Here is a 12,898-nt window from a genome sequence, read left to right as displayed (position 1 = left end):
TCAAAGAGAGGAGCCATCCTACTTAAATATCCCTCTTGGTGGAGGCAGCTTAACTCTCTCATCTAGGACCTGCTATACCTAGTGCTAGATTTAGATTAGCACTAGCCCTAGTAGAGCAACAAGAAATGCACTATTCTATTCTCAAGCCCTGTGCCAAATGTGTGCATGTGAAATAAACAAGGCTGGTGCAGACTCAAAGGCCACCTAGGTGCTCAACTTTCAACCCTCAAGAGAGTCAAGCTTAGGTGGAGCTTCTCACCGCGACCACATCACAAAGCATTCTTTCAACTCCCTTAGGAGCTGAACGTGATCAGTTCAAAGCCAGATTTTTATCACCACAATCTGCTACCACAAATGCATTGCTATGAGTGCCTATGACTCCCTCGAGAGCCAAAACATGCTTGTGCAAATGCTATTATCCGTCAGGTGAAAATCAAGGAAAAACAAAGTTTCTTACCAGTCTCTTCCAGCTTCCTCGAGGAGTCAAACGCACTCCACCAGTAGCGTTTGTTTTAAATGCGCACACAAACAAGCATATCCTGAAGACAAAAACAGTTGTTGACGTCTATTGCAGGCGCTCTCTTATAGGCACGGACACTCATAGACTGTCGTCGACATCATGGACTGTTGTCGACCAATGAAATTGTTGTGTATACACGTGCCTCAGACACCGGTTACACCGATGCCATTCCTCATAGCGTACATCCAAGGCACAGTGCTGAGTTCCACTTTGAAAGGGTTCCACTTTTTTGCTGCTTAATATTTTTGTGGAAACATCTTTGCAGGATTCTTTGATGAATAGAAAGTTCAAAATAACAATTTATTTAAAATATAAATCTTTTGTAATCATAAATGTCTTTACTGTCTTATTTGATACATTTTTGAACAGTAGTGTGTGTGTTTGTATATAGATATATATCTATATTATCCAAAGCGACTTCCAGTGCATTTAAGGTATACATTTTGACATTTCATGTATTCCCTGGAAATTTCTTCACAGTTGTTCAACAATACTATTGAGTCAGCAGAGAAGCACACAGATTTGAGTGTGAGACTACAGATCCTGTTGGATCAGACTCTGCTAAGTGCCTACACGAACGTGTCCCGTGGCCTTTTTGAGCAACACAAGGCCATCTACAGCTTCATGCTGTGTGTGGAGATCATGATGCAGAGGGGAGAGATCTCCCAGCAGGAGTGGCAGTTCTTTCTGAGAGGGGCTGGAGGCATGGAGAAGGTCAGAGATGTGGAGAGGGCATATGAGAGAGAGAAAGAAAGAACACCTGTGTGTGTGTGTGTGTGTGTGTGTGTGTGTGTGTGTGTGTGTGAGAGAGAGAGAGAGAGAGAGTGCTTATGTATGTGTGTTCTTATTATAATTCTGTTGTTGGCAATTATCCTTCTACAAGTCATGAATGAGATTTAAATTGTGTTAATTGTTAGATTGGAGAGCTTTGTTCTATTTTTTTTCCCTTTCCTCAGGGGCCTGTGCTATATGCCCCCATCAAAAAGGCATTTCTTTCACAGTGCACTGTTAGATTGTTTTAGTGTGTTGAAACAGTGCTTTTTTGCAGTCCACTTCTGTTCTGTTGCTAAGGCAAGCATCTCTGTTGCTAGAGATATATACACAACCCTTAGTATTAAACTTGATATCTCATCCTGTCGTTATTTACGAACTTCTTAGTATAGGATGTTAATAGTGTTTAGAAAGTGCGAAAAATGGAGAAAAGTTATTTGGGGAGAGAAATAAGAGAAAAAAGATTCCAAGTGAAATCATCCAATATACTGTTTCTATTTCATTTTCTTAATTTTGGCTGGTTTTATATTTCAGTCTACTCCAATGTTTGCCAATTTTCATACTAAAATGAATTGCTTGATCAAAGTCTCAAACCTTAGTTCATGCTATTTGATAGTTTTTGACATATCAGTATGATGAAATATTACTCTCAGCCCTATGCACAAACGTACAGGAACTTTCCTACATGCATAACACTCCCCTTTCCCACTGCAGGGATTGCCAGAGAAGCCAGAAGTGCCATGGTTGTCTGATTTTGCCTGGGAGACTTGTTGTAATTTAGAAGACCGACTACCCTGCTTTAATGGCATTAAAAAAGAGATGATATCCACACCTATCTCTGTCAAACTAGGTATGTTTTTTAATTTTCCATAAAATGTCACTGGCTCATACTGTACTTCTATAATTTCTTGCATAGCATCAATCACAAAATAGAAATCATACAGTAATTCTTATCCTAACACTATTTTTCCCTCTCTGTAGGGCAACTGGAGGTAACAGTAAACCCGAAGCAGTGGGACGGGTATGTTACTGACCTTCCTCCTTTCTCAGAAGACATACCCTCTGAGAAACAGCCACAGGTCAGAGGTCACTGGAACCAGCGGCTTGGGGCCTTCCAGAAACTCATCCTCATAAAGAGTTTCATGGAGGAGAAGGTAAAATAATAATAATAATAAAAAAATGTGATTTGATATGAATTGTAATTACTGTAATGTCCAAACTGTTGCAGTACATTTACTTAGACTGTTTAGACTGTTTCCAACACAGAAAAAATATATATTTCTTGCAATTCTGAGTTTATTCCAAGTTACAATTTTGAGTTACAATCGCACAATTCAGACTTACTTTCTCAGTATTGCAAATTCATTACACACATTTCTGACTATAATCTATATTCAAAACTATAAAAGTTTATATTTCGCAATTTTGACTGACTTTTTTCAGAATTTTTCTCAGATTTGTTCTGCTGAATAAAAGTATAAAAAATAAAAGTCTTACTGACAACAAAGGTAATTACAGCCTTTGTCTCACTATTCTGACTTTATTTCTCACAATTCCAAGTTTACTAACAATTTTGAGTTATTTTCTCACAATTTATTTCTCAGAATTGCAAGTTCAGAACAACATATTATATCTCAGGAGAGACTCTTCTCTATGAAGTATTGAAGTCTATTTAAAGTCCCCATAAAACATGAAAACTCTGTGTGTTTTTGTGTGTGTGTGTGTGTGTGTGTGTGTGTGTGTGTGTGTGTGTGTGCCTGGTAAACCCTATGTTATGAAGACCAAATGTTGACATTTGACATTGTTCCCTATGAAAACAGCTTGTAAATCACCTGCTAAAGACCTGGAGGCAGCTGCCCATGATACTGTAGTTGTAAGGGGGCTACATGCTCAACGTGAGTTTCCTTACCTACAGTAGGAGATCGCGAGTGCTCAGAAGCTGTGACAAGGACTGTGCATGGAACCCAAATGGGGAAAGTGCACTCATTCTAACAGCCTCAAGGTTTTGTAGTAGGAGGCTCCCTTGGATATTGCCATGGTGTGGGCTTCCCCAATTTGCATAAGATTCGGTGCTCCATTAAATGCCCATGAAGGAACTTCCTATTAAATAGAAAGGGAGGAAGTACACCTCATGAGCCATAGAATGCAGTGCAATGACTCTGTGAATGGACCGCCTGATTAGAGTAAAGCAGTCTAGCTTCACAAGGCGTAAGGGAACTGCCTACTTCAGCGAGGCAGCTTCAACCTAAATTGAAGTGGTTCCGAGATGGGCTGCCTGTTTAGACCCCAAACTCTGGGGAAGGCAGCCCTAGCTTCATAAGACACGAGGGAGCTGCCTACTTAATGAACCCAAATTAGGGGTGGCAACTCAACCCAAAAAGTATTGCCAAGGTTTGCGAACGGACCACCTACACAAAGCCCCGAACTGGGGGAGGCAGCCACAAATTCACGAGACATAAGGAATCTGCCTGCTTCTTTAAACACTCTAGTGGGAGGCAGCTCAAGCCCTAAGGCAGCTCAAGCTACTACTTCAAGACCTAAGGAAGCTGCCTGCTTATGAATTCATCCAGATCTTTTAGCAGGTGCGCTTGGTAGGCCTGCAACACAGAGCCGCACCAGCCTGACCTGCCGCACCAGCCTGACCTCCACCTCAGCATGAAGGTCCAGGAGAAATGGAAGACTCACAGGAGCTGCATGTTTATGGTCAGACAAAAAACGCTCATCAAGACGCCCGCAAGCAATCTGCGGCGTTTCCTTAATAACTTCCATAACTTCTAGCAGCTCCTCGTACACGGGGCAGGCAGGCTGAGAGGGCTTCATCTGTGTATCATCGCCCTCATCAGCCACATCCTGCTCTTCTTGGCTGGAAGCCAAAAGTGTGCTGTCTGCTAAATTGGATGACTTATTCAGAGAAAATACATCCGCGTCTAGCAGATCGCTCAAGTGAGCTGCAGGGGAACGAGAGAGAGACAAATTCCTCCTCCAGCGCTCAACCTGTCTCCGCTGGGCCTTGGCTGCAGCAGGTCCCAAATCGCGGGGTACAGACGCCTGTCCTAATTCCCTCAAGAAAAGGGACAGGTGTGAACTGAGCTTTTTCTTGGAAAAGCCCTTGCAATTCATGCATTCTGCTCCCTCGAGAACAGAACACGCATGATCCTCTCCGAAACAAATTACGCACAAGCCGTGTGTATCGCCTGGTGTCAGATAACGCTGACACTGCGGTAGACACTTCCTGAAAAGCTTAGAAACACGTTCAAAACAAACAGTCTCCTGAAGACAGAAAGCTGATGACATCTAATACAGGTGCTCTTTTATACTCATGGTCACACCTGTGGTGACGTCACAGATTGTCGTTGGTCAATGACATTGTCTCGTTTTAACATGTGCTTCAGACACCAGTCATGCTGAGGCGTTTCCCAAAGTGTCCTTTAGAGCAGTGATTCCCAACCCTTAGTCCATGAAGCCCACCTCCTTACATATAAGAATACCTGAGTCCCCCCCTAGAAAAAAAACAGTGAGCTTGTTGGTACAGTATTTTCTCTGCTCTCCGCTTTGTGTCCATGTTCAGCGTATCCTATCTCTGGCCTCTGTTAACGTACTGTTTACAGACTTCGTAATATTTCAACACAAATGACATTTGGGGAAATAATTGCAGTGCATTTTGAATGCAAGTCTGGAACAGAGATCGGCCAAAAAAAAAAATTGGAACTGGCTGGTTCTGATTGATGGTCAGTTGACCTGTGCTTCTCTGCTACTGGCAACTATTAACCTGGAGCTCTAATGAGGAAAACAGCACATGTATAAAGATGTACAGTAGCTACAGTTAATGGCGATTGGTTGGTTTTAAAAAGTAGTTTGAAGCATACACACCTTTTACTGCGTTATTATTATACTCTAGCCCTGTGGAGACTGAGAAGCAGCCGTCATTGATCTTTTCATATTTGCCGCACCTGTCACGGCTGGTGTGAGCAAGTTTGCGTCTTTTGCGTCGTAAAAATGTGATCGGCAAGCTGAGAGACCACGCATATAATCAAAGGAAGTACTGTTATTATCAACTGGTTCAGATCAGTGACCAATCATTTGTTACCCTGGAAATCCAGGATTCTCGCGAGAGCACAAATTGAATTTGCTCAGCGAGTTTACTCTGGCGTCGAGTAATGATGCTCATTAAATATGCCCCTGTATCAGAGCTGCACCAGTCAGGCCAGCTAAACAGATGACGACAGCGCTGTGACGTCAAAGTCATTAGTAAACATTGCAAGATGGCTATGGATGAGCACCAGTTGTTTGACCGCTACAATGAACAAGTTAGACTTCGCTTTTTATCTAAAAAAGGAACAGAAGACGGCGCTCGAATCCTTCCTTTGCAAGAAGGACATTTTTGCAGTTTTGCCGACCGGATACGGCAAGAGTCTAATCTACCAGTTAACTCTGCTGGTAGCTAAGCGTATGGGGCTTATTGTTGTGATTGGTCATAGTGTTATCCAATTGCATGCAGTGAGATTTTTAAATGCATGCTTGGTGCCGCCCCTCGAGCTGGGTGATTTTCATTAGTCGATTCCAGACCCTTAATCTTTCAGATTTGGGTCTGGATTTCCAGGCTAATCATTTGGAGCATTCCTAGAAACTATACCTATGAAAAGGTTTTTCGTATACATATTTGACCTCAAAGCATATAAGCTCCCGCAAAAACCCGGAAGTTTGAATTTGACCTATGATAGGAATACCAGTGTGTGTGTGTGTGTGTGTGTGTGCCTGTGTGTGTCAAGTTTCATGTGAGTCTCCGTGACTTATGTATCATTATCAGCTGTAAAAATAAATATGGTAAGTCTCTGACTCTGTGTGTTCCAGGTTGTGTTTGCAGTGACTCAGTTTGTTATCATTGGTTTGGGACAACAATTTGTGGAGAATCCCCCTGTGGATCTTTCAACCCTGTACACAGACATGTCCCCAACCATTCCCCTGGTCTTCATTCTAAGCACGGGGTCAGATCCAATGGGAGCATTTCAGCGGTTTGTCAACGAGAGAAGATACCAGGATCGGTACTGTGCACTGTGACATTTATACACTCTGTTTACTCACTCACCTCCTAGTTGTGGCACAAGTGGCACATATAAGTACATAACTTACATGAATGAATACTACATGTGTTGATTATATCCATACCGAATGTGTTACATGTTTCAGATGGCTTACAAACAGATTTCCTTTAAAAAAAAAACTTCAGTATGTGATACTTATGAAGATAATTTCTCTGCTGTCCTGGTTTTCCTGCAAGAAATGCTTACGCTCTTTATATTGCGCTTAAAACTGGGGTACCACAGTGATCAGCGTTTGGACTTTCATTCTTCTTCATCTATACTACTGTACTTCAAAACCCATGCTTTTTTAGCACTGCTGTACTGATGACATTCAGAAGTACACATCATATCCTCCTTCTCTGTGTGTGCCTCGTCGACATATCAGCTTTAATTGTGACAAGTTCCTCTTCCTTTCAGCCATGACATCCCTCACCAAATTCCTCTCTGTCTCATTCAGAGGTCACATAGTCATTGCCTCCTGGTATGTATCATTACATTGTGTCAGCCTGGGTGACATGCTTTTCCTTAAGGACCACATTATGATAGCAGCGATCTTACTTGACCACTGGTTTACTCAGCTCCTCACCCATGTTCTGTTGATTTTATAGCTAGATGTCTGGAATTACTTTCTTGTTTGCCAACCAGTATCTGCTATACTTCTGCTATATTCCTAGACTGGGTCCAAAATCCTCTCTCTCAAATGGTTTTTAACTCTCTGTCATTTTTTCACGTCACGCCTCTGCTCAGATCATTTTACCAGCTGCCAGAATACATTGCTGCCATACAATGTCCTGTCCTCCTATTACTTTCAGTCTTGTATTAAACCTTAAACCTGAGCCTGGATTTTACCATCGGTTGCATCCGTTTGCCAGCTATGAGAACAGTTGATTCATTAGCCATTTTCTATCAAAGCCATAAGGACCACATTTTCAAAAGGTTTATCTACTCTCACGGACCTGTACTAGTTTTGGACAGCCATATTTTAAATAAAGCATGTTATATTTTGTAGCTTATTCTGGCCAAGAACTACCCATTTAAGTAGGAAAAAACTCTTAAGTTTGAAATACATTTTCAGCGATACACTGTCAACGTCGTGGATATGTTTGCATAAGCTCTGCAATTCGGCACTCCAATCAAGTTATGTCATGTTTATTTATATAGCACTTTATACAATAGTGTGCTTTAAACCAGCAGCTTTACACTATTAAACATGAAAAAACCTGTGTTACTTTTAAATAGAATTACAATTACAAGTTGTTTTTACTTACGGATATTTGACCTCAACGGACTGGAAAGAATAAATGAACCGGAGATGATTTCTATGTCAAAGAAGGCGGAGCCCCAGAGAATATCTACCTATTAGGCATTGCCGCAGACCAGTGGTCGTTCAAAGGTGTTTATTAGCTGGAACAAACTTTTCCGAGAAGTTCATGTTCTCAAGCTATTTCAAATACACCCATGCCTAAATGTCACATTAACACAAAAGGAACACTGAAAGCCCCACCATACTTCAAGTGGAATCAAAGAACATGACAAATAAAATCAGACCAAAACAAAGTTCATTTGAAGTTTGTTTCAGGAGTTTGAAATAGCTTGTGAACATGAACTTCTCGGAAAAGTATGATAAACACGACAAATCAAGACTTTTGCCATTATTGTGGTTCCCTTTCGAGAGCGGTAACTCTACATTGCATAGCAACGCTGCAGGAACTCCTCCCTTCTCCACTTTCATTGAAAACTTATGGGCTAACGCCAGCTTGAAACAGCTGGCCAATTGTCGCAAAGTATACAAATACTGACAGGCTCGCGGGCCGTATAAAATGCATAAGCGTGACAATTGTGTCAGAATCTCTTTCTTCATGCTGCCATCGTGGAAGCTGTTCCAGGAGGACTAGCAACCTTTTTCTCCGAGCATCCGATGGCTTCAACTTGCCAGATTTGTGCGAGCCCCATCGACCCGCCCGACGAACATGAGTTATGCGTCGCCTACCTGGGCCTCGCCCACACCGCGGCGGCGTTCACGGACTTCACGTGCGTTTACTGTCCCGAGCTGCCAGTGCGCGCCCTATGAACCAGGAGGGATATGGTTCGTGCTATAATGGGGACGAGGTCCACTGCCCTGGGTCTGGAGCCACCGTCATCCATCTTCATCGCGCTCACCTGTTCTTTCACAGACGCGAGCTTTCCAGCCCTCGTCGACATCTCACTCTTCATCGGCGCCTCGCCCCGCTCAGGGACCGGTTAGACAGCCTGCCGCGGGGCCCCACCCCACACCAGAGGTTCGCCGTATGCAGTGAACGGGGCCTGGGAGGAAGCGTCAGGGTCAGAGGAGAAGCCTGCGCCGCGACAAAGTCAGCGCGCCATCCTTGGCTACCAAGCCTTCATCCTGACGGATTTGGTCAAGAGGAGGAGAGAGTTCGCTGGTGGCCCCGCCCCCAAGCACCGTGTTCTTCATCATGTCCCCTATGTTCCTGCAGGCAACAAATGCAATGTTCGTGTAAATGCTGTGTCTGTTTGTGTGAGTTTCACAATATAAACATGTATCCTTCACAAAAAGAGCTTTTTCCTCCTCTTACACCCAACACTGTGTCACTCGCCCTGCCCCAGAGCAGAGTCGGCCTTTCGAGGGCGAGAGAGTGCCAATATTCCCCCGTCTTGCACGACACCGCTCGTGCCCGATTGGCTGCCAGCCTATCCTCCATGAGTCATTTCTCCGCCAGTGCTTCTAGCCTCGTTGGGGCGTGGCTCCAATCAAAACACGTCACCAATGGCAATGGCGGCCATAGAACTTTCACCGTGGCTACTGGGAATGCGCATTTTAAATTATATAGATGATTGACTGATTTTAGCTCACTCAAGGGATGTGTTAATCAGTCACATGGAAATGCTGCTTCGCAATCTGGATACACTGGGACTGCGTGTGAATGTGCAGAAGAGCTTGTTTATTCCGAGTCAGACTATAACATATCTGGGCGTGTGTTTCGACTTGGTGGCGATGCGAGCCCACCTCTCTCAAGAGCGCATAGAGACAATTTCATCGACTCTGTGCCGTTTCAGACTGGGCAGGTCTGTTTCACTGAGGGAATTTCAGAGGCTTCTGGGGCTGATGGTGGCGGCTTCTTCTGTGTGCCATCTGGGCTTGCTGCATATGCGGCCGCTGCAGTTTTGGCTGAAAACACGAGTCCCGCCCGTGGACGTGCATCTGTTTGCCACGAGCGAGAACATGCACTGTCAGACATTCTTCTCGCTATCTCACTCCCTGCTGATGGGAGATGCTCTGATATCCCGTTGGCCGAAAGCCAGGCTTTACGCGTTCCCTCCGGTGAAGATTATGCCTATGATGTTACGCAAAATCAGGGAGGAAAGAGTGTCAGTGATCCTCGTGGCCCCGAACTGGCCGAACCAGCCCTGGTTTGCGGACCTGAGAGATATAATGTTGGCTCCCCCATGGCAAATCCCCCTGAGGAAGGACCTGCTGTCTCAGGCGAACGGCACGATGTGGCACCCCAGCCCCAAGCTGTTTAACCTTCATGTGTGGCTGCTTCAGGGACCGTAAATGAGCGAGACACTCTGCCTTCACGAGTGCTGGACACACTCACGGAGGAGCGCTCGCCCTCTACTAGGCGCCTTTACGCTCTAAAATGGGGAGTTTTTGTGTGAGGAGATTGTGTCCTTCATGGCCTCTAGTTTTGAGGGCTCTCTCTCTACCGCCGTTCGAGCCCCTAGCTTCGATTGCTGGTAAGGAGCTCTCCCTAAAAAAGGCTTTGCTCCTTGTTCTCGCCTCTGTGAAGCGCATTGGAGACTTACACTTGTTCTCGGTGAACGACGATTGTATCTGTTTCAGACCTGGCGACGGCAGCATTACTCTCCAGCCGAGACGGGGCTACATGCCTAAGTAGCTCTCTACACCGTTCAAAGCACAGGTTGTCCCTGCCCGCTGTATCTGCTGAGCCTTCATCCTCGCGTGACGCTGACACTCAGCGCTGTTTGTCCTGTCAGGGCTTTGCGAATGTCGAACCAGCTTTTTGTGTGCTTTGGTTGATGTACTAAGGGACGTGCTGTCTCAAAACAGAGACTTTCTTACTGGATTGTGGATGCTATCGCATTAGCTTACGAATACCAGGGGAAAAATTGTCCCCTCAACATCAGAGCTCATTCAACGAGGGCGGTTGCCTCTTCGTGGGCATGGTCTAGAGCAGGGTTTCTCAAACTCGGTCCTGGAGGGCCAATGTCCTGCACAGTTTAGCTCCAACCCTGATCAAACACACCTGAGTAAGGTAATCAATGGCTTTAGGATCACTAGAAACTCACAGCTAGGTGTGTTTGATCAGGGTTGGAGCTAAACTGTGCAGGACAGTGGCCCTCCAGGACCGAGTTTGAGAAACCCTGGTCTAGAGGTACAGTATGTCTATCCAGGATTTATGTCATGCTGCTGGCTGGTCTTCTCAGAACAACTTCGCAAGATTTTACAAGCTGGATGTATATGCTGTTGACTCTGTGTATATGGCTACTAGTGGCTACTACGCTGCCGCCGTTGACACTGTGTTTAAACCTCATGCTTGAGAGGTTATTGCTTTCTTTGCATTTGGATATGCAAATTTTGATAGGGTTGGAGCTGATGAGCTGTCCGCCTATCAGATGCGAGCACTCCTAGCGGTGCGGCTATTGGCTGACTGTCTGTCTCTTCCGTGGCTGGTGTAGCTTGACCCCGTTTCTCCAGGCTTATCTTCCCGCAGCATTGCTACGCAATGTAGAGTATACTGCTCTCAAAAGGGAACGTCTCCGGTTACTATCGTAACCTCGGTTCCCTGAGAAGCGGGAACAAGACATTGCATTAGCCGCCATGTTCGCTGTTTGATCAGCTGTGCAAGCGTTCAGTCTTGATTCTGATGCAATTGTCGCGCCCATGCATTTTATAGGGATGCATTTAATTTCCCCGCCTCTCAGGGAAGCGAGGTTACGATAGTAACCGGAGACGTTTTCTTGTATTGCAGGGTGAAATCTATCTCGCTGGGTCAGGGTCAGGGTCCTATAGCAGAGAAGCTGATTATGAAAGCTTTGGAGATTGGTGACTGGATCTTCCTTCAAAACTGCCACCTTGCTGTGTCTTGGATGCTGGCAATGGAGGAGCTCATCAAAACCTTCGCTGAACCCGGTTAGTTTGTATATGAGTGAGGTTTTGCATCAGTACAAAGTCCTTTAAGGCAGGGATCTTCAGCATTGATCCCTGCAGTCCCTAGGGGTCATTTAATGTGTAATATCAAAATTTGTGTAAAAAAACAAACCTTAAGTTTAAAAGCTGGAGTTCAACTACACTACTGGTCATAGAGCAAAAAAGTAATAATATGAAATATATTGCAAATGAATTTTATTTTATTTATTATTATTTTTTTTTTTCATATGTAATTTATTCATGAGATGGCATCTATTTTAAGCCATTACTTCAGTCTTCTGTGTCACATGATCCTTCAGAATTCATTCTAAAATTCCGATTTGGTGCTCAAGAATATTATTATTTATTATTATTACTATTATTATTATCAATTAAAAACAGTTATGTTCCTTAATATTTTTGTTTAAACTAATGAAAAGGTTTTTTTTTTTTTTTTTTCTCAAAAAAAGGATTATTCTCCTTGCAGGAGTTTTTTTTAAGGAGCAAAGACTTTTACATTGTTACAAAAAATAGTTTTTTAAATAGCCTTGGTGAATAAAAAATATATTTATTTAGAAAATATATATGTTACTGACCCCAAAATTTTGAACGGTAGTGTACTGTATATGTTTGATTGTCTTTCCTGCATTAAAACGTATTAAGTAAATGTTAAAAATAAGGGGGCCTGAAATGTTCGAAGACCCCTGCTTAAAGGAGAACTCCGGTCAATTTTAACATTGAGCTCATTTTTTTGTACATTTGGAGTGCTGTCAATACAGAGAACAACGACAAAAATCGGTGTTGCCTACACCGTGTTATCCTCTTTTTAAAATTTGCACCCTGTTGACTTTAATGGGGCACATTTTAAACCTGCTTTTAGCCTCTTAACATCCTTGATGTGTCATTACAAGTGCACAGGTCATGTGAGTGATTCCTTCGGAGTGAACGCGGGTCAATCTGACTGCAGTAGATGTGAAAGATATGAATAAAAATGATTTTTATTCAGCCAGCGCACATACCTGTATTTACATCCTGTTTTCGGTCGAAGTCCATAGTAATCGATTGTCGAGTTCAGGCGCATGATCATAGGTACTAAACCAATGCGCGTGAACTCGACAATCGATTACTATGGACTTTGACCGAAAACAGGATGTAAATACAGGTATGAGCGCTGGCTAAATAAATATCATTTTTATTCATATCTTTCACATCTACTGCAGTCAGATTGACCCGCGTTCACTCCGAAGGAATCACTCACATGACCTGTGCACTTGTAATGACACATCAAGGATGTTAAGAGGCTAAAAGCAGGTTTAAAACTTGCCCCATTAAAGTCAACAGGGTGCAAATTTTAAAAAGAGGATAACACGGTGT

The 12,898-nt window shown here is 43.6% G+C and overlaps 1 protein-coding gene across 1 annotated transcript in view; it reads left to right on the top strand.

Annotated features, from left to right (window-relative positions):
- Positions 1-12,898, top strand: part of dnah6 (dynein, axonemal, heavy chain 6) — a 94,372-nt gene that overhangs the window by 65,757 nt on the left and 15,717 nt on the right. Inside the window, exons 62-66 of the mRNA XM_079850561.1 lie at positions 1,001-1,234; positions 2,006-2,141; positions 2,273-2,445; positions 6,143-6,333; positions 11,367-11,527. Of these exons, the coding sequence (XP_079706687.1) occupies positions 1,001-1,234; positions 2,006-2,141; positions 2,273-2,445; positions 6,143-6,333; positions 11,367-11,527 (895 nt within the window). The remainder of the gene's footprint in view (positions 1-1,000; positions 1,235-2,005; positions 2,142-2,272; positions 2,446-6,142; positions 6,334-11,366; positions 11,528-12,898) is intronic.

This window comes from Squalius cephalus (assembly GCF_949319135.1).
Source record: "Squalius cephalus genome assembly, chromosome: 2".
Taxonomy (NCBI): Eukaryota; Metazoa; Chordata; class Actinopteri; order Cypriniformes; family Leuciscidae; genus Squalius; species Squalius cephalus.
Note: the sequence above shows the minus strand (reverse complement) of the source record. Positions and strands in the feature narration are given on the sequence as shown.